Raw genomic sequence first — 22,513 nt, 5'->3', positions numbered from 1 at the left:
ACAGTAGTAAGTGCTTCATCAGTGAAGCTTAAGAATTATAGCCCCATCCAGGTTACACTGTAATGCCACTGTACTATACTTCAGGACATACATTTTTGGATTAAAGTCTGTTTGCAGAATACGAGCATAAGTGTTAAGGCTGACACTCCATTGCAGCACTGGAGGAGTGCTGCATTGTTGGTGGTATTGTCTTTTAGATAATACATTGAACTAAGATCTCACCTGTCCTTTCAGGTAGATAAAAATGCCAAATTTGAAAAACAGCAGAGGACTATTTCTCAACATACTGCCCAAAATTCATCCCTCAATCAGCATTAGAAAAACAAATGTTCTTGTCATTTTCATATTGCTGTTCATAGGGGTTACCTGTGTAAACATTTGATGCTACAATTGCTATATTGGAATTGCACACTTCAAAAGTATTTTGTTGGCTGTGATGTATATGGAGATGTCCAGTTGTTGTAAAAGGCCCAATTGAAATGCATACCTTTTTCTCTTGAATCTCTGTTTATCCAATTAAACCACAATCTTTGACAAATCTTTTTGCTTCTGCTTGAAATGCATTTAATTTGTACTTGATCTGTTTGATGATATCATGTTCGCCTGTTCGTTAGTCTATCAATTTTGTTTGAGACCGCTAAGATCAATGCTGTTTTATCCAGCTGAAACTAACTCATTTCCAATCAAACGTTTTTATCTTTGATTCCTCTTCTTTATTTTCACTACATTTTCATATCCGTCATTTAAGATGTATCTAGACAAATACATGAACAGGCAGGGAGCAGAGGGATACAGATACTTAGATAATAGGCGACAGGTTTAGATAGAGGATCTAAATTGAGTCAGGCTTAGTGGGCCGAAGGGCCTGTTCCTGGGCTGTAATTTTCTTTGTTCTTTGTTCTAAGTCTAATTAGGATATGGCGTTCTTCTACTTTGTGGTGACTGTTACTCTTTAATGACATAGAATTAGATTTGAGCATTGCATTCTTCTTTGGTTTAATTTAAATACTAATTGAAATGCATTTTTAAATCATTTATGTCTCTATTATTTTTCATTACTTGACCAGTTTAAACTGTACAGGGAACAGTCAATTATAAACCATAATTCTTCACATTTTATGGGAGGACATTTTGTACATTTATAAGATATATCAAGCAATTCTGTTTTTAAGATGAAGCATCGGACAAAAAAGGCTCCCAAAAAAGATCCTGTTATTAAATGAAAATATGAAGTTAATACAAAGGTAACAAGAAAAATAGCATGAGAGATCTATTTTCTGACATTGAAGAGACAGCCCAGTGTTGTACATGCAGTATTCTCAGGGAATATGCTACAATGATTATATTCACCCATGACCTTCCAAAGGGCAAATATGTATAGACAATAAATGTTGGCCTTGCCATCAAATGCACACACCTATGAACAAATAAAAGAAAATCTGACACTTTGTGCACCTGTAGTAATGCTGTTTATTTTTAATCAAACAGGTGTTATACACCATTATTGTCTAAATGATGTGTGCCCAATAGCAAATAAATTAATTTTCCTGGATATGTTGTATAATTTTTGAGTTGATTTGATTTATTACTCACAGTGACACAGTGAAAAGTATTGTATTTCATGCTAACCAGACAAATCATACCTTACATAAGTACATCAGGATAATAGATCAGAATGCAGAATAAAGCGTTACAGCTACAAAGAAGGTGCAGAGAAAAATCAACTCTAACATATGAGAGGTACACTCTTAAATCTACGAACAGCAGGGAAGAAGCTGTTCTTAAATTTGTTGGTACTTGTTTTCAAACTTTGGTATCCTCTGCCCGATGGAAGAAGGTGGAAGAGAGTATACCTGGGGTGGGAGGGGCCTTTGATTATGTTAGATGTTTTCCTGAGGCAGCAGGAGTGTAGGCAAGTCAATGGAAGCAAAGCTGGTTTTCATAATGGTCTGGGCTGTGTTCACAACTTTCTATAATATCTTGCAATCTTGGGCACAGCAGTTGGGATACGAAGTTGTGATGCATTCAGAGAGGATGCTTTCTGTGGTACAACTATAGAAATTGGTAAGAGCCATCATCGGCATGCCAAATTTCCATAAACTTCTGAGGAAGTAAAGGCATTAGTGTGCTTTTTTGACTGTAATGTTGAAGTGGATAGACCAGGATAGAGTGTTGGTGATATGTACTCCAAGGAACTTAAAGCTGTCTCTCAGCATCATTGATACAGACAGGGACATGCCCCTCACTTCACTTCCGGAAGCTGATGACCATCTCTTTCACTTTATTGACATTGAGGGAGAGGTTGTAGTCTTTACACCATGCCACTAAGCTGTCTATCTCTTTCCTGTTCTCTGGTCATTGTTGTTTGATATCTGACCCACTATAGTGGTGTCACCAGCAAATTTGTAAATGCAGTTAGAGTTGAATTTGGCCACACAGTTGTGAGTGTATAAAGAGTATAGTAGGGGGCTGAATAAGCAGCCAACAGGGTGTCAGTGTTGAGGATTATCATGGAGAAGGTGTTGTTGCCTATTCTTACTGATTGTGGTCTGCAGGTCAGGAAGTCAAGGATCCAGTTGCAGAAAGGGGAGCAGAGTCCTAGGTCTCAGAGTTTGGAGACGAGTTTTGTTGAAGTTATGGTGTTGAAGGCGGAGCCAAAGTCAACAAATATCTTTGTTATCCAGATGTTTCAGGGATGACCATAGAGCCAGGGAGCTGGCGTCTGCTGTGACAGTAAGCGAATTGTAGTGGATCAAGGCAATATGGTAGTTTACAGTTGATGTGTACAATTACTAACCTCTCGAGCCACTTCCTAATGATGATGTCAGAGGCACTGGGCAGTAGTCATTAAGGCACGTTGGTTTATTTTTCTTTGGCATTAGGATGAAAGTGGTTTTCTTGAAGCAAGTAGGAACTTCACATCATAGTTAGGAGATGTTAAAGATATCTGCAAGCATTCTTGTTGACTGGTCCATGCAGGATCTGAGTGCACAGCCAGGGGACTCCATCTGGACCAGTTGCATTCTGGGGGTTCACTTGGAAGAAGGCTGGTCTGACACTAGAGGCAGTGACTGTAGAGGCAGGAGCACCCGAGGTTGTCAGGGCAGGTGACATAATTTGACTAAACTTCTGTTCAAAACGAGCAGAGAATGCATTGAGCTAATCGTTGTTTTCAGCAATTCTACTTCACTTTGCAGTCAGTTATAAGCTTCCCACGATGTATGTTTGTGTAGTTAGTCTGGGACTCTAGGTTAGTCTGGCAATGTCTATTGGTGTCCCTGATGGCTTTGCGACTATCATACCGAGATTTCCTGTATAGGTCAGGAACAGCAAACTTGAATGCCTCAGACCTAGAACCTGCTTGAATGTGAAAGAAAATGTAAACTTGGCTGCTGCCAAATGTGGATTTGACACCATGAGTATGGGAGGGAGAGTCCATGGCAACCCAGGAAAATAGAGAGCAAGATATAGGATGAGCAGGAGGCTCAGGACACTGAACTGGATTCAAACAGGACCAAGACTAAATATAGAAAATAGGAACAGGTGTAGGTTATTCAATATGATCATGGCTGATCAATCAACTCAGTACTCTGTTTCTGTTTTCTCCCCATACACTTTGATCCATTCAGCCTAAGAACTATATCTCACTCCTTGAAAATATGCAATGTTTTGGCCTGAACTGCTTTCTGTGGCAGAGATTTACACAGGCTCACCAATCTCTGGTTGACGAAACTCCTCAATTTAGTCTTAAGTGGCCTAGCCTATATCCTTAAGCTGCGGCCGCTGGTACTGGATTCCTCTCCATCAGGAACATCTCTCTTGTGTTTAACCTCTCTAGTGCTGTTAAAATTTTACAGATTTCTATGAGATCCTTCCCTGCACACACCCCGCCGCTCTCCCCCCTCGTGCCCCCCCCAAGTCTTCTAAATACCAATGAATATAGTCCTTACCAATTCAGTGTGTCTTTATACGTCAGTCCTGTCATCCCAGGAGTCAGTCTGGTAATCTCTCCACAGCTGGATCATCAAACCATAGTGTACCACAGAAGCAAAAAGAACACAAGAACAAGAAAGTAGTAAAATTTTCAAAGATCAGCAAGGCAGTCTTTTTGTGGAGCTGCAGGAGATGGGGCATATACTAAATGGGTATTTTGCATCAGTATTTACTGTGGAAAAGGACATGGAAGATATAGAATGTAGGGAAATAGATAGTGACACCTAGAAAAATGTCCATATTACAGAGGAGAAAATGCTGAATATCTTGAAATGCATAAAAGTGGATAAATCCCGAGGACTTGATCAGGTGGACCCTAGAACTCTGTGGGAAGATAGGGAAGTGATTGCTGGGCTGCTTAGTGGGATATTTGTATCATCAATAGTCACAGGTGAGGTGCCGGAAGACTGGAGGTTGGCTAATGTAGTGGAGAAAGTGAGGACTGCAGATGCTGGAGATCAGAGCTGAAAATGTGTTGCTGGAAAAGCGCAGCAGGTCAGGCAGCTCCAAGGAGCAGGAGAATCGACGTTTCGGGCATAAGCCCTTCTTCAGGAAGTGTCACTTCAGGTAATGTAGTGCCACTGTTTAAGAAAGGTGGTAAGGACAGGGAACTATAGACCAGTAAGCCTGACATCGGTGGTGGTCAGGTTGTTGGAAGGCATCCTGATTGGCAGGATGTACATGTATTTGGAAAGGCAAGGACTGATTAGAGATAGTGAACATGGCTTTATGCATGGGAAATCATGTCTCACAAACTTGAGTTTTTTGAAGAAGTAACAAAGAGGATTGATCAGATGGGTCAATGGGCTGAGAAGTGGCAGATGGAGTTTAATTCAGATAAATGCGAGGTGCAGCATTTTGGGAATGCAAAACTTAGCAGGACTTATACACTTAATGGTAAGGTCCTAGGGAGTGTTGCTGAACAAAGAGAATTTGGAGCAGTTTCATAGCTCCTTGAAAGTGGAGTCGCAGGTAGACAGGATAGTGAAGAAGGCATTTGGTATGCTTTCCTTTATTGGTCAGTATTGATTACAGGAGTTGGGAGGTCATGTTGCGGCTGTGCAGGATACTGGGTAGGCCACTGTTGGAATATTGTGTGCAATTCTGGTCTTCTTCCTTTCGAAATGGTGTTGTGAAACTTGAACGGGTTCAGAAAAGATTTACAAGGATGTTGACAGGGTTGGAGGTTTTGAGCTATAGTGAGAGGTTGAATAGGCTAGGGCTGTTTTCCCTAGAGCGTGGGAGGCTGAGGGGTGCCCTTATAGAGGTTTATAAAATCATAAGTGGTATGGATAGGATAAATAGACAAAGTCTTTTCCCGTGGTGGGAGAGTTCAGAATTAGAGGGTGAGAGGAGAAAGACATAAAAGAGACCTAAGGGGCAACGTTTTCACACAGAGGGTGGTATGGGTATTGAATGAGCTGCCGGAGGAAGTGATGGAGGCTCATACAATTGCAACATTTAAAAGGCATTTGGATGGATATATGAATAGGAAGGGTTTGGAGGGATATGGGCCAGGTGCAGGTGGTACTAGATTGGGTTGGGATATCTGGTCGGCATGGGCGGGTTGGACTGAAGGGTCTGTTTCCGAGCTGTACGTCTCTATGACTGTATGGCTCTACAACTTTAAGTGAGGGTTTTCAGCATTCGGAGTTAATTTACAGCAAGAGACATTGTTTTCAATCCCCATGTGAAACTTTACCTTTCACCACTGACTTCATCCTTCTTCTTGGCAACTATCTGAAACTGAACCAAACTGTTTGCAAATTTAGCGTCATATTTAGCCCCAAACTAAGTTTCTAACTACATATTTGCACTATCACAAAGAATCCCTCTTTCCACTTCCAGGATATTGCCCAGTTTTACTTCTGCCCAGTTCAACTTTATTTATGCCTTTGTTACCTCTAGATTTGACTATTCCAATGCTCTCCTCTCAGCATCCTTTACTCTTTTCTCTCTAAGCTTAAGGTCATCCAAATTCTACTGTACTCTAAACTCATACCAAGTCCTAGTTACCTAAAACCCATGTGATTACTGATGTTGGCTCCCAGATAAACAATACTCGACTTGAAAATCTCATCACTATTTACTGATTCCTCCATGGCCTCAACTCTCCCTATCGCTGCATTCTCTGAGTCCTAGATAGCTGTGCTCTATGTGTTCTGACCCCTCGAGCATCCCAATTTTAATTCTTCCACCACCAGTAGCTATGCCATCAGCTGCGTGTGCCCCAAGCACTGGAACCTCTTCAATTTATTTAACCTTTTAGTCAGTCCTTAAAACTTATCATTTTGACCAAGGTCTTGATCATCTTCTTTCATATTTCCTTATGTGACTCGATGTCCTGTCTTGTCTTATAAATGCCCCGGGGATACCCTTGGGTCTTTTGTTTAATATAATCTTTGATGGGCTGTGGGCATTGCTGGCAAGGCCAACATTTGCTGCACAAAGTGAATTATCCTTGAATTGAACAGCTTGTTAGGACATTTCAAAGGGGAATCAATTACATTGCTGTAGGTTTGGAGTCACATGCAGACCAGGACAGGTAAAAACAGCAGATTTTATTCCGTGAGGGACATTGCTGAAATAGAAGAATTTTCACAACAATCATGGCTACTCTGAAACTTTGAATTCCAGATTTTTTTCCATTGAATTCAAATTCCACTATCTATAATGATGGGGTTTAAATCTATGTCCCACAGCATTAGCCAAGACCTTTGAATGACTAGCCCAGTGACATTAACATCAAACCACCCTGTGTCATTTTTACCTGTATGTTAAGTTGCTATACAAGTACAAGTTGATTTTGTTAATAAAAAAGAGAATCCAGACTTTAACATGTTGAGCATTTGTTTATATTTATGTTTGAGCTTTATTCAGATTTTAGAGCCCACCATCATCATAGGTTACATCTTTAAAAGTGTTCCAACTGTGTCCACCATCTGCATGTCACTTGTTTCACAAGAACACAGAGAAAACCCTCACAGCTCCATGTTAGTACACCATGTTTTATTTTGTCTCCTCCATTCACAGACTACTTTCCATTTTATAATTGGTGTTGAGAAGTTGAAACCATTCTGGACATTTGCTCTGGACAAGTTTACTTTTTTGTTCCTACAGGTCCATCTCTTTCTCTCTGGACATCAAAGTCATTCATATCTCAAATATTGAATTTTGCCAAAACTGACTGCCTGTTTCATGTGGGTTTTGAGTAATGCAGAAAATAAGGGTAAGACTTTCACTCCCAGGCGGCTGGATTCTTTCTTCTCAGCTTGTAGACTTACTGCTAAATTATGTCAGTGATAGGCATATGAGATTTTTTATACAGATTGTTCTGCACTTAAGATACATTAATTGGTTTTTGACACAGCCCAACATTGCTTTTAAGTTAATTAATATAAAAAATAATTATACTTTGAAAGATACAAAGGTCTGAATTTTAATATTTGAACATAGTCTCAGTGGGGCAGGCAGTCAGTGGATTAGGAATCTGCAAGTTTGAGGAATGGGTTTTTTTCAATGGTTCTTTAACTCTACTTTGGCATCCTGCTTCCAAGGTTTGCCAACCAATTGACAAAGCTTTTATATTTAAAGTGACTCCAGCAGGAGACTTCATAACCCATTCTACAAATAACAAGTGACAAATGCAACCTGAAATGATGGAATCTCAATGAGGGAAGACAGTCCAGCAGTTTTCCGAGGCCTCCCTTAACATCATCTTGATTGGAATCTGCAGAGACATTTTGATCCCAGAGGATGGAATGAAGAAGCTTAGCTTGGAAATCAAGCAAGTTTGGCTGGAAGTAGCTGAGTAGGTTAACAGCAAAGATGTGATCATTCACTCATGGACACAGTGCAGAAAGTGTTCCAATGACTTCATCAGGGCAGGATAGTATGGTCCTACTCTGACTTCTCCAGCCTTCCCTTTCACAAGGCTCCTCAGATGAACTTTTGTTGAAACTTTATTGCTGGAACAGCACAGCAGGTCAGGCAGCATCCAGGGAACAGGAGATTCGACGTTTCGGGCACAGGCCCTTCTTCAGGAATGAGCAGAGAGTGTTCAGCAGGAGAAGATAAAAGGTAGGGAGGAGGGACTTGGAGGAGGGGAGTTGGAAATGTGATAGGTGGAAAGAGGTCAAGGTGAGGGTGATAGGTCGGAGTAGGGTGGAGGCGGAGAGGTCAAGAAGAAGACTGCAGGTCAGGAAGGCCTTCCTGACCTGCAGTCTTCTTCTTGACCTCTCCGCCTCCACCCTACTCCGACCTATCACCCTCACCTTGACCTCTTTCCACCTATCACATTTCCAACTCCCCTCCTCCAAGTCCCTCCTCCCTACCTTTTATCTTCTCCTGCTGAACACTCTCTGCTCATTCCTGAAGAAGGGCCTGTGCCCGAAACGTCGAATCTCCTGTTCCCTGGATGCTGCCTGACCTGCTGTGCTGTTCCAGCAATAAAGTTTCAACTTTGATCTCCAGCATCTGCAGACTCACTTTCTCCTCCTCAGATGAACTTGCTTTGCAGGTTGACACATTCCACTCGGTCAAAGTACTTACTGTTACTCCGATCAAACCATATCATTATCTGATCGTCATCTCTCTCTCATCTCTCACAGCCGCCCTCTAAAAATATTGTTATTCTGTCCTCTCAACAGATTCATTTGTCAAACACCTTGCTTTCTTCACTAGTGACTAGTATGTGACATAAAGTAAAATCATGGCATGAATGACCATTGGCAGGGGAAAGATGTGTGTCTCCCAACTACCTGATGACATTAGATACAGCAAACTCCAAGGTATATAACACTTACTCATATTAATTTCATATAAACAATTCATGAGGAGTGATGATCTGCATGATTAGAGTGCTTTCACCATGCCAATTAGTGCTGGAGGAAGATGCCTCTGAAGTGGTCATGAGAACTGAGGAAGCACTGTCGCCTGGTTTATGTATACTCTCTATTAGCTCAGGTACTTATATAAATACCTCAGTGGGGTTTTCAAGGAAGAAATTTAGTTTGTCACCTGTTACATGCACATCATCAGTAAGTAGCAGAAACAGCACTGGAGAAATCCCAACAGACGATTATGGACATTGCAAGTTCTGGTCAGCAGGCTGAAGATGCTAACACTTGAGGATATGAAGAAGACTATGCTGAAGTAGCAGCAGAAAAACTGCAAAGCATTTCCGGGGCACTGCTCAAAATTGGAGCAAGATTGGAAGACTTTGTCTCTCATATTGGTGACATAATGTCTCAGATTTTTGCACTGTGTTTGTCTCCATGGAAGGAGTGGCTGCCTGCATGGAACATTCAGACACGATGGCCTGCACAAAGAAATAGTCATCTTATTTTAGTACTTAAAGGCCTTCCAGCTTCTCAAAAGTTCACAAATCTCTCACCTTGTTCAACCTGGTGGAAGCCTGAGAAACTGGCATGCAGATCAACAGGCTCTAGTTAAAGGCATAAGTTAGTGGTTTCCAAAACACCAGCATTCTTTGATGTTCCAACATGAACTGTATCTATGAGCCCTGGAAGCTTAAAGTTCTCTCAAGTATCAAATACAGGAAACAAGATAACAAGTTACAAGTAAAGAGTTCATGATGTTATGGTAATATATAGTATGGATGGAGGATCGCCAAATTAACAGAACACAGACAGTCTGGATAAATAGATCATTTTTAGCTAGACTGTAACCAGTCAATGGAATAATGAAGTTGTGATTTATATGAAGTGACAATGACATCCACAGTAATGCACTTGATTCTCAGAAGACAAAAGCACAATCTGTACCAGTTGGAGATGAATTACCTTACAATTATGGGTGCCAGTTAGCTTAGCCAGCTGGCTTGCAGCGCTCAGCAACACCAATAACATGGGCTCAATTCCTGCCTCAGTTGAGGTTACCATGAAGGGCTCTCATTTTTAACCTCCCACCTCACCTGAGGTGTAGTAACCCTCAGGTTAAACTGCCACAAGTTGACTTTCCCTAATGAGAGAATGGGATTGTGGTGATTTTACTTGTTTAACCTCACAATACAGCATGTTAAATAATTTCCACAGTAGGCATCCAGTTCATATGAATCAAATTAAATCAGCATCAGACTTGTGAAGAAATTCATAGGTCATGGATAAAAGGAACAGGAACAGAATGGATCAAAATTGGCTGAGTACAGCAAACATAGAGTATTGTTAAAGGGTACTTTTTGACATGGCAGAATGTTTGTAGTCAAATTTCCTAGTGATTGGTATTGGGACCCTTGCTTTTTCTGATATATATAGTGATCCAGATCTCAAAAAGGAGACAATTTCAAAGTTTGCAGATGACACACAACTTGAAAGTATTGAAAACTGTGATGAGGACAGGTGGAACTTCTGAGGGACATTGACAAGTAGGTGGATATGTGTCAAATAAGCTCAATGGAGAGAAGTTTGAGGTGGTACATTTTAGTACAGAGAATATGGAGAGACAGCATGCTATAGGAAAGATCTTGTTAAACTAGAAAGAGTAGAGAAAAAAATTACAAGAATGTTGCGAGGACTGGAGTTATAAGGAGAGGTTTGATCGTCTGGGACATTTTTCCCAAAAGAATTGGAGGCTGAGAGGTAATCTTATGGAGGTTTACAAAATCATGAGGGGCATAGATAAGGTGAATAGCCAAGCTTGTTTTTCAGATGTAGGGGAGTCCAAAACTAGAGGGCATAGGTTTAAAGTAAGAGGGAAAAGATTTAAAAGGAACCTGAGGAGTAACCTTTTCAGATAGAGAGTTGTGCATGTATGGAGTGAGCAGCCAGAGGAAATGGTAGAGTGGGTACAACTACAACATTTAGGACATTTGAACAGATACATGAATAGGAAAGGCTTGGAAGGATATGTGCCAAAGCCAGGGAAATGGGACAAGTTCTGTTTAGAATGACCTGTTTCCATGCTTTATGACTCTATGACTCAATGACTGTATAACAATAGTGTACAACAGCAAGGAGGTGACATTAAACTTGTATAAGACACTTGTTAGACATCAGCTGGAATATTAGTTGCAGTTCCTGATGCCACATCATAGGAAAGATGTGTACACATTGGGGATCTGCAGAGGTGGTTTACAAGAATGGTTCCAGGGATGAGGAACTTCACTTATGACAATAGATTGAAGAAACTGGTACTGTTCTGCTTCCAGAGAAGAAGGCTAAGAGGAGATCTGATAGAGATTTTCAAAACCATGAGCAGGTTGGGTAAAGTTGGTTAGAGAGAAATTGTTTTTGCTCAGATATGGTACAGATTAAACGTGATTTGCAAAAGAAGCAAGGGTGCAGTAAGGAAAAATCTTTTCAGTCAGTGAATAGTCAGGGTATGGAATACACTGTCTGGAGGTGTGTTGGAGACAGGTTCAATTGAGACATTCGATGGGATAGAGGATTATTTAGAATAAATAATGAGCAAAGGTACAGTAAAAAGTAGGAGATATCACTCGGTCATAACGCTCGTTTAGCGATCCTGGAGTAGGTATAATAGGCCGAATGGCCTTCTTCGGTAACACTTGATTCTGTGAATCTGTACGGTTAACCGTAATAGCACGCTGAAACAATATTATAGACGTGTCTATCACAATGTTAATTCCCTGAGTGCAGTGATCGGAAGGCACAAGCCATTTAAGCTGTTCATTTTACAATTCCCAATAGTCCTGAGGAGAATAGACTTTCATAAAAGGCAACCAAGAGCATCCCCCAAAATTGCTTCCTTTGATTATCTTTTTAGAAGTTCCCTTGTTGTGTACAATTATTTTTTTAAAAAACTACATAACGTCCATGATTGAATCTTACATCAGCTCACCTTAAAACCCCGCTGCCACAGGTTTTTGAGCAAATTACAATGGTGAGGGATTGAAGTTGGTTGAGGGTGGGTGGCGGAGAACAATTTGTTTACCCCCATTTCCTTTTCGATGTGACCTGATTCTCATTAGTTCTGGCTACTTCCAGTCATGCCTTTCCAAAGATTTGGTTGGCTAATCTTGACAAAATCCAAACCCAGTGAATACAGATCTTTTTTTTCTTTTAGAAGCAGAAAGCTGGAGAAGCCTTGACAGTTGAGGTGTATCATTAATGCAGCTTGATATATGGACAAACCTATTTTGTATTGTATACTGATAATGCACATTGTTCACACACAACATTCATTTCCACAAAGATTTATTTCATTGCCGTCAAGAAAACCGTTTTTCCGAAGTAAAATTCTTTATCAAATATCAGACTATATACGGGTTATATGTTTCTCTGCTCTTGTAATCGAACACAAATCCAGGTGAAAAATCTATAATGGCTAATTCCAAATGCAGAAAATGGAATGTTCAACACTAGTAAATTTCACGCGTTTTAATAACACATCTCAGTTATTGATCATCATTTGATGTACATCACATCCAAACAAGGGAGACAACAGTCATGAATTTGCTGTACTCGCTAAAACCTTAGCATCCTCGCAATCTCCAATTATAAGTGAACCGCAGGATGCTTATCTAACAGCACCCCCGCACCCACCTCCAATCCTGCCACAGGCCGGCTGCAGTGTCTCCGTGATTGACAGGTTGAGCTCGCCAGCCAGGATCGAACGTGGCCCGGATGGAGTGACCAATAGGAGCGGCGGAGAGGGGGGCTTGCTGGGGCTGGGGGAGTGGGCGGAGCGCCGGATCCGCCTGCTCTGGAGCCGCGGCTGCAGCGGGAGGGAAGCTGCTGAAAACCAGAGAACATCTTCACTGAGCACCCGGCTAGTGAGCGGCGCGCTCTACTTGCGGTTGATCTTTTTCCTTCCTCTGATGCCCCATGATGGAGGAGATGGAGGAAGAGCTGAAGTGCCCGGTGTGCGGGGCTTTTTACCGGGAGCCCATCATTTTGCCCTGCTCCCACAACCTGTGCATGGCTTGCGCTCGCAACATCCTGGTCCAGACGCCTGAAGCCGAGTCTCCTCCAAGCCGCGCTTCAGGCTCCGACTACGACTACCTGGACCTGGACAAGATGAGCCTGTACAGCGAAGCCGACAGCGGCTACGGCTCCTACGCCGGCTTCGCGAGCGCCCCGACCACCCCGTGTCAGCGGTCCCCGAACGGGGTGAGGGTCTTCCCGCCATCGCCGGCGGTGCCCCCCCGCAACTCGTGCATCACTTGCCCGCAGTGCCACCGCAGCCTGATCCTGGACGAGCGGGGGCTCCGCGGCTTCCCCAAGAACCGAGTGCTCGAAGGGATCATCGACCGCTACCAGCAGGGCCGGGCCGTGGCCCTCAAGTGCCAGCTCTGCGAGAAGGCGCCCAAGGAGGCCACGGTCATGTGCGAGCAGTGCGACGTCTTTTACTGCGAGGCTTGCCGGTTGAGGTGCCATCCCCCCCGCGGCCCGCTCGTCAAGCATCGCCTTCTCCCTCCCGCCCAAGGCAGAATCTGCCGGAGGCTGAGCCCGCGCAAAATCTCCACCTGCACCGACCACGAGCTGGAGAATCACAGCATGTACTGTGTCAACTGCAAGACCCCGGTCTGTTACCAGTGCCTGGAGGAAGGTAAACACTCCAGTCATGAAGTGAAGGCACTCGGAGCCATGTGGAAACTTCATAAGGTGAGCGCTCAAATGGCAGTAATGGGTCATTGATATGCAAAAGCTCCATCAGTTTGGTGACTCCGAATTGATGATGGCGCCTGTATTCCCTCTCAGTCACATCTTACATACCACGCGCAGTCAGAAATCATCTGCGATGTGTAGCAATTTGTTTGCAGAATGGATACTTGATTCACTTGTGATATACATTTAGGACTGTGCACTGCAGTGAAGGTTTTATTGTCTTGGCGTTTCTGTCAAAGTTGGCGACGGGCACGTAAATACTACATTTTCGTTAGGTTTGTCAGTTTTACGGAACCCAGTCAAGTATCTGCCGGCTAACTGGAAAGAGTTTTGCTTATTGTTACCCTAAAATCAATGTAGTTTTCATTGTGAATCCCTTGCAAGTAGTGCAAGTTATACAGATGTCGATCTCCTTGGCTTTTGTAAAAGCCACATGCACTAGCCAGTTCGAGTTCAAATGTTTTGCCATTTGCACTCCTAATTAACGCATCTAGCTATAACGTTTATCTATTTGCGTCTTCTAGCGACAGTTACTCTTCAGAGGGTCGGCGTGGACTTGTTGGCCTGTTTCCACAGTGTAGGGATTCTAATTCTATACCCTGTCCCTGTAACCCTGCATTTCCCATGACTAGTCCACCTTGCCTGCACATCCGTAGACACTGTGGGCAATTTAGCACGGCCAATCTACCCAACCTGCACATCATTGGAATCTGAGGAAACCCACATAGCAAAAATATGAAGAAAAATAAAGAAGATGAAAAGGAAAGAGAAAGATGCGGTTGACCTAGAGTGGGCGGGCTCAGGAGCTCAAACGTCACTTACATTGGAGGAAATATATTAACTACCTACAATTCCACTATAAAATTACAGCCTTTTACTTTTTGTCAGAATTGAAGTGCTTGGAAAAACTGTTAATAATGTTCACTTTATTTAATGGTGAATTGATCTTTTCATTACAATTTAAAACAAAAGGCAGTTCTGTTCACTACTTTTTTCCATTTGAGGTAGCCTTTTTTTTGTGTTATTGAAATCACTTAGTGTCTCTATATGTAACTTAGCAGATGGTGTCATTTCTGTTAGTTGCTGTTACCAACATATGTTAGAGCGCAGCAAAGCAAGTGCAGTCCTGCTTTCCCAGCCCCCTCTACAGCTCCTGACCTATATTGTTCAGAGCCATCAGCTGTAAGCTAATGAGAAGAATTTAATTTTCTTTCATTCTTGCGGGCTCTGAAGAGATTGGTTTCATTCCATCAGCCTCCTGTTGCTATTCATCTCACATAGCATTAGGTAGAAGACAATGTCTCCATACCATTAAGAAGCACAAAGTGCAAGGTTTTTGTTAAATATTTTCATTTCAAAATATTTCTTACTACTTCAATGTTTACCATTGCTTTTTATTCTAATTTAAATGTTAATACACTTAAAATATAATCGATAAAGGCATAATTAATTAAATACAAATTTTAGTCTTTGTGGTTAGTTTGTAATTATTTTAGTGATGCTTTGATTTTTGTGTTGTTTCATGGTTTGTGAGCATTTCATACTTGTCATACTTTCTCATCTCTAATTGTTGTTGAGAAGATGGTGGTGAACCACTGCAGTCCATCGAGGATATAGGTATTTCCACAGTGCTGTTCAGAAAGAGGTTCCAGAATTTAGACCCAGGGACACTGAAGGAATGGGAATATAGTTCTAAATTAGAATGATGTTTAACATGGGAATTTTCATGTGTTGGCATTTCCATCCCTTGTCCTTCTAAGTGGTAAAGTTGTGGGTTTGGAACGTTGTGTCATTTGGTTAGTACAACTACGTCAGACTGTTACTTGACTAGTATGTGCAACAGCTCACTCACTTTTGGCTCAAGTCCCTTGTTCTTAGTAAGGAGGGCTTTGCAGGGTTGACAGGGCACAGTTTGCCCTTGTATTTCCAGATGCTGGAAGATCTGTCCAATTTTATTCATGATCTTTTTTTGTAGTTGTAGCAATAGCTTTTATATTTTCCAATCAACATGTTCAGAAATATTATTATATACTTTGGAGCAGGTAGAACTTGAACCTGGCCCTCCTGGCTCAGAGGTAAGGACATTACAACAGCACTGTAAGATCCCTGTCATAGAATAATACAACTAAGTGGTTTGTTAGGCTCACGTGTTAGCTTGACCACAAGGGCAGCACATATCCGTCCTCATTGCGGATGTGATGGCCTAGTGGTATTATCGCTAGACTATTAATCCAGTGACCTAGGTTCTGCCCTGGGGACCTGAGTTCAAATTCTGCCATGGCAGAGGGTGAAATTTGAATTCAATACAAATCTGGAATTAAGAGTTTAATAATGACCATGAATCCACTGTCGAATGTTGAAAAAACTCATCTGATTTGCTAATGTCTTTTATGGGAGGAAACTGCCGTCCTTACCTGTTTTGACCTATATGTGACTCCAGACCCACAGCAATGTGGTTGACTCTTAAGCTGCCCTGGCCAGTGACGCCCTCATCCTCTAAATGAAATTTTAAAAAGTGATATGATTCAGTGGCTTCATTGTCATTATTAACTAAGTGGTTGGTTAGCTCATTTAGCTGGATGAGTAACAACAACAGATTTCCCACACCAGTTGCGGTTACCAAAAAGGACTCACTTTCTCAGTGTCTCCCCTTGCCTGAGGCATAGTGAGCCTTGGGTTAGGTCACCACTGGTCATCTGTTGCTTATGAGGGAGTAGACTGTTAAGGGGCTGCTTAGCTTAGTTGGCTAAATGGCTGGGATGTGATATAGAGTGTTGCCAGCAGCATGGGTTCACTTTCTATTCTGCTGAGGTTACTGTGACAGATTCTCCTCCTTCTTCTTCATTCTCCTGAGGTGTGGTGATCCTCAGGTTAAACTCACCATCTATCATTTCTCTTTAATGAGTGAGCAACTCAATGGGCCAGTAGGTCAATGGGTCATTATTACTAAGAATAGCTTGTCATTTCAGATTTGAGAATTCATTCTATTTAAATTCCTTTGGTGGGATTTGAACTAAGGCACTATGGAATTATGGGGCCTCTGTATTACTGGTTGAAACCAACTTTGTGTGAACCCAATAGACAGAAGGAACAATATTTCTTGCTGTCATTGTGTAAATACCATCTTTTAAGTGTGCATGTTTGTATTTCATTTCTGCTTTGAGCATGCCTGATCTGTCAAGTTATATTCTGGAAGGAAAACTATTATACTGCTGTGCAAGATCATAACTCATGTAGTATTTCAGTTTTAAAATCACTGAATATTTTTAATAATATCTTTTGAGAGTTTCAGCTGTCATTATTTGGAACAATAATTGTTTGGTAATTGCAGTGGCTGAATAGCCTGGGCATATGCATTCTCTTTTAATGCACTTGTTTTCCTGCTGGTTTGCAAACCATAGAAATTAGTCTAGAATTAATTATAGACTACAAACACCAAATTCCAGCAGTGGCATTGTAACAGAATTTCTTCTGATATGAGGTCAGGGTACTTGCCCAGGATTGTAAATTGCCACATCAACTAACCACTGGTGTGTTTGGATTATATGAGTAGGGTCTGTAATGTAACGGTTATGTTGGGTGCAAGTGTTGGTTGCTACTGCTAGAGAGACTAGCTGTTGTCTCTGTGCCGTAGTTAAGCTTTTAAATGCAGAGTTAACATTTTACAGATTTCATTACAAGGCATGATGCTGTCAGTCAGAAACAGTGATGCAAAGGTCAGCGAGAATGCAGTTGCTGAGTGATTTGCAGGGGTCCTCTGGATTACCCCTTGCTTCCTAACAGTGGTCTCTCTTTACAAGTCAGCTGACAGGTCATTCAATTATCCCATTTTCATGACCATTATTCTTGATTTGTACACTGTCTTGCTTCAGCAGTCAGGGGCATTCAGCCTCGGATCTTCGGGTGACCATCCTCCAAGGCAGACTTTGGGAAATGCAATAACACAGAGACTGGTAGCCAAGTTCAGTACCCATTAGGGTGACCTCAACAGGGACCTTGTATTCATGTCATACTACAGGTGACCCCACTACACTACATACTCGCACACATACAGATACACGCACACTCTTTTATACTCACACACTGATGCAGACCCTCTCTCATATACATGCTCTCTCTCATACATGCACACATATACCCCCCACACTCTCACAGGCTTATACTCCAACACACTCGCACGCAAACACAATTTACCAAGCATGTATGCACACAAATGCACAGTCTCTCATGCACGCACACACAAGTCTATGGGGTGAATTTGCATTTGCAGAATTATATTTGCAGGTACATTCTATTTTGCTCAAAAAGTGCATAGTATGCAGGTAGTCAATCCATGTAATATTTTATAAATTCCATTTTGGAAATAGAACCAGTCTGACTCAAGATTGGGATACAGACAGACCTCATACCTTTAGCGCATTGTCTGATTGAGATGTCACTTTTTTTATAAAACTTTAATTTATCTCAAGAATGTGATTTAAAAGAAGTTCTAGGATTTACATATGAATGAACTGAAACCCGCAACCCATTCTAAAAGATGAAAGACTTCACAGCAATCTAGGTTTATTCAATATATCATTTCAGTTGCATGATACTAATCTTTTGCTATAAATTCTGTGTCTCATGGTGCTGCTGCACAACCACCTGATGAAAGAGTAGTGTTCCAAGAGCTAGTGCTTCCAAATAAATCTGTTGGACTAAAACCTGGTGGTGTGTGATTTTTAACTTTGTCCGTTCCAGACCAACACTGGCTCCTCCACATCATTGCATCAGCTCAGCAATTTAGAACATGTGTCTCCTAATTGAAGCTGTCATCTATGTACAGCAAATGGTAAATACACTCCAAACAGCTATGATCTTTGAAAATATTTTATTCTAATCAACTTGTTCAGAGGTGTTATTGCACACCTGTGGAGCAGATGGGACTTGAACCCAGGACTCCTGGTACAGGGTATGGACACTACAACTGTGCTAAAAGAGGGGCCCATTCTTTGAAAACATGTTATCATCCAATTCAATCTTGTATAATACCATCTGCTGTAGGCTTAAGGTTTGAGCTGATTTAAAGATATTCTATGGTTTTATCATGTTTCAGCACATCTTAAGATTAAGTTGGAGGGTAGTGCAATTCCATTATAAACAGCTGAATCTTTGGGGCTGCAGCTTTGTTCTTTGTAAACATGTCTCTTCCACATATGAACCACTTAAGGTGTGGGTTCATCTTTCTTCAGTAAGCTGTTCTACTTTTAGTGTGTTTTTAAAAAAAAGTATGCAGTTCTAAACTGACCTGAAGTTTACCATCATGCATTAGTCACTGATGCTTTAAAAAAAAATCAGTCTCTTGAGCTTGTCGTTTTTAGTTTAACTTCTGGGGAATGCAGTGGATCATGTCACTGGGCCAACAATTCAAAGAGCTCAGTTAAAGCTTTGGGTTCAGGGGTTTAAATGCTACCATGAATGAATTTGAATTAAATTAAATAATTTGGAATTAATGTTAGTCTTTATAATGGTGATTGTGAAAACCATTGCTAATTGTTGTAAAAACCCATCTGGTTCAACCTTGATCCCCTTTAGGGAAGGAAATTTGCTATTCTTGCTAGATCTGATCGACATGTAATGTCAGACTTAGCAAGCCAATAAACAAAATCAAAATTGCTGGAGAATCGATAACAGCTAAAAGGAATGGAATCGGATGTTGTGAGACCATCTAAAATTGACCTGGGCACTGGAAGATCTTAAATTCCATCACCTTGTGGCTCAATAGCACCACTGCTGGCCAAATCCTAAAGAGCATAGCTGCTGGACTGGGTCGGTGGAATGTGGTGAGGGAGAAAGATCCCACTTTACCACATCACCTGGCCAATAGTCATAGATGCATCATTTATAGAGTCATACAGGATGGAAACACACCCCCTGCACATTCTCCTCCTAAGTCACGCATCATCCTAATTTGGCACCAAATCACTGAACCTGGCAGCTCTTATATCAAGTTCTTGGATCTCACTTCCTTAATAGCATTGCGGGTGGCTGTACATTCTGTGGAATGGAGCAGTGCAAGAAGACTGCTGATCACTTTCTTAAAGGCACTTCGTGATAGGCAAGTAATGCTGGAGTAGCCAGTGATGCCCACATCCCACAAATGAATTTTAAGTAAAGGGATTTTGTGAAATATTATCAGGGACAGTAAATTATAAACTGTTGGGGTAACCATTGAACCAAGGAATAACTGGAAAGATCTGGTGAAATTTTGAGTGTAAGCTCAGTAGGAAATTTAAAGTGTTCTTGGAACGTAACAATAATAGGTTTGGGATTACTGTTCGTAGAATCTGGAATACATGTGGGAGCTGCTTTCTGGACCTAGGAAATTTGCGAGTAGTTCTGGGATCAGGGAGCCAAGAATTTGATTACAGGATTTATATTCCCTGCTGAGATGATCTAGAATTGGGGATCAGGGAAGTTGACCAGAATGAATTGCTAAAATTCAGTTTTAGAAGAGAAGCAGAGGCATACTACAATTGGAAAGGACTAAGCTTGGAAACATGGAACCCTTACAGCCACTTAACTCCTTTTGCACAGTCAAACCCCCAACCGACTTTTCCTCACGTGGTTAACAATTTCCATTCTGCATTCCCAAACCTGTTTGTTTCATGACCATTACTCTGCCTTGTTATCTGTTGCTGGTAACTTTTTTTAAACATCATTGATTTTCTTACTGGAATAACTGTGAAAGTGTTGACATTGATGAAATTGACAGCACCTAGTGGCATCTGCACATGAAGAACGAAATGCAAAAATCCATAAGTTGGCTGTTCACCACAAGGTCACTTTGAACTTCAAAAATGGAAATCAATTGGAAATCCATGCAGGCATATGAGTTTTAACTTTTTCTTTGTTAGCCTTATACAAATTAAGTATTACTGCTGAAAAATGTATTTGCCTTTTAAGTACTAATTTTGTTATTGTGGAATATCAAATTTATTTACTCCATAATAATTTCATAGATTTTTAAATATCTGCTTACAATAATTCTACTCTCACATTTAATTCTGTGTTTGTCCTGACATTTATTTTAACTTTTCTGTTAAGGCACACATGAATAAACTTTTTGTTAATTCCTGATTTGCTGTCTGAGAAATCATCATTGTGATTGCCTTCTTTTCTTGAATGCATCATTGTTGCCTGATGCCGGATGTCTTCACAAACTGACATACACATTAAATTAATGCCAAAAAATGTGAAATCTAGGTCACAAAACTTGCTGTCTTTTGTGGGCAGCTTACTTCAGCACAGAGCTCTGTCAGTTTGCTGATTAACACAAAATTTGCTTTTAAGTGTTGATTTAATTTTCGTGTTTAAAATAGAAGGGCAATCATAGTCAACTGATGTCAGTTGCTTGTAAAATTGACGTACTTAATTACTCTATTGTGGAAAAAGCAAAAATAGGTCAAAAAGAGGTCATCTTGAGGTGATGTCATGTTCCCTCTCTATTTGATTTCATGTATTATTTTCAAACAATTGTTTAAATCACTTAAGAAAATAAATGTGAAAACCAAAAATTTTAATAATAATGTGTTTATAATTTTTATAAAAGTCTGATTTAATTTGCCTTGATTGACTAAATAGTGCAAACTATTAAATCAGAACCACTGACAGCTCCCCTGCTGTGTAGAATCTATTGATCCACAATGTGCCTGTAGATGAGGGATGAGCCAAGAGTCCTGTAAAACTAGGTGGATGTCATTCCAATACCTGATGCCTTTATTCCTCCACCCAAATACGTTCTGAGTGGGAAAGGGCGTGGGCCACCTTCCAGCTCCATCTCCACTTAAAACCGATAAGTGGTCAATTAATGTCTATTGCCAATTGCCATCTGACTGCAATATACCTTGACAAGGTTTGGTAGTGGAACTTATTCTTTGTCCACAGTTAGCTGTTTGGACCGAACTTCTTATCTGCCATGCCTTGATTCCAGTGCATAGACTGAACTTCTTGGTGGGCCCGACTTTATTGAGTAGGCTGGTTCATTATATGGGGCTGGGCCTCCAGGAACAGATTGTGGCGGTGTGAGTGGACCAGACCTCATGGGGAGGCTGAGCTCTCGTGTGCATTGTGTACACCCTGCCGATAGGAGGAGTACCTGCCCTTGGGAGCGAAACCTGCTGTTGGAGGCAGATTCTGGTTTGGAAAGTGGATTCTGGGTCAGATGGCGGACTCTGGGAATGGCCTCTGTGTCAGGGGCAGCTCTTGTTTTGTGAGTGGACTCTGCCCCTCGCAGTTTGCAATTACTCTTTTGTGTATATCATGTTTGCACTGTACCTTGTCGTGTAGGTTGTGATTGAATCGTGTTTCCATATGTGCATTAAGTTTTGTGTATCTCTGGGGACAGTTAATTTGGCTGGGGCTGCTGGCATGTGGGTTCCTTTTATCTGCTGTTTTTCAGTTCACTGTTTTTATTTGGAGGATAGCAATGTGGTTTATTTTGTTGGTTCTGTGTACTGCTTTTCCTGTTGGTTGTAGAGGGACTTGGGACGTTTGTTTTCAAGACCCTGTTTCTTTGTATTTCTTTTATTGACTGTTCACTGATAGTGTGTCATGTGTATTGACAATTTTATATAATATTGAGTATATATTAAATAAAATTCCTTGACAAGTTGGGACAAATAACAATTGGCCTGCACACAGATAAAACTGTGCTCACTGCTCGTCAAGTGGCGATGCCCTCAATGTGCAATAATCTCTGCATGATTGAGGTCATGGGCATGGGCTGGTTGTTGACAACCACCTCCTCCTCTTTCTTCTGATTTCCCCTACTTGACCTCCCAACAACATCTACCTTTTTGTCCCTACGTCACTCCTCCATATTCTGCAACTGAGGGGTGCTTTACCAGTAGCAACCTTGCTGCCTCAGTGATTATGCTAAGTGCTGGAGC

The 22,513-nt window shown here is 41.3% G+C and overlaps 1 protein-coding gene across 4 annotated transcripts in view; it reads left to right on the top strand.

Annotated features, from left to right (window-relative positions):
- Positions 1 to 12,263: 12,263 nt before the first annotated feature.
- The window catches only part of trim9 (tripartite motif containing 9), a 92,662-nt gene continuing 82,412 nt past the window's right edge, over positions 12,264 to 22,513 (top strand). For 2 of the 4 annotated variants that reach the window (XM_087989849.1, XM_043697626.2), the window contains exon 1: positions 12,269 to 13,580. In XM_087989849.1, the coding sequence (XP_087845975.1) occupies positions 12,801 to 13,580 (780 nt within the window). In that variant the 5' untranslated portion in view covers positions 12,269 to 12,800. Of the gene's footprint in view, positions 13,581 to 22,513 lie in introns of all 4 variants that reach the window. The other 2 variants (XM_087989850.1, XM_043697628.2) reach the window with 2 other exon arrangements.

Source organism: Chiloscyllium plagiosum, unplaced genomic scaffold, assembly GCF_037043375.1.
Source record: "Chiloscyllium plagiosum isolate Xiang-an unplaced genomic scaffold, Cpla_swu_hap1 HiC_scaffold_8, whole genome shotgun sequence".
Lineage (NCBI taxonomy): Eukaryota > Metazoa > Chordata > Chondrichthyes > Orectolobiformes > Hemiscylliidae > Chiloscyllium > Chiloscyllium plagiosum.
Note: the sequence above shows the minus strand (reverse complement) of the source record. Positions and strands in the feature narration are given on the sequence as shown.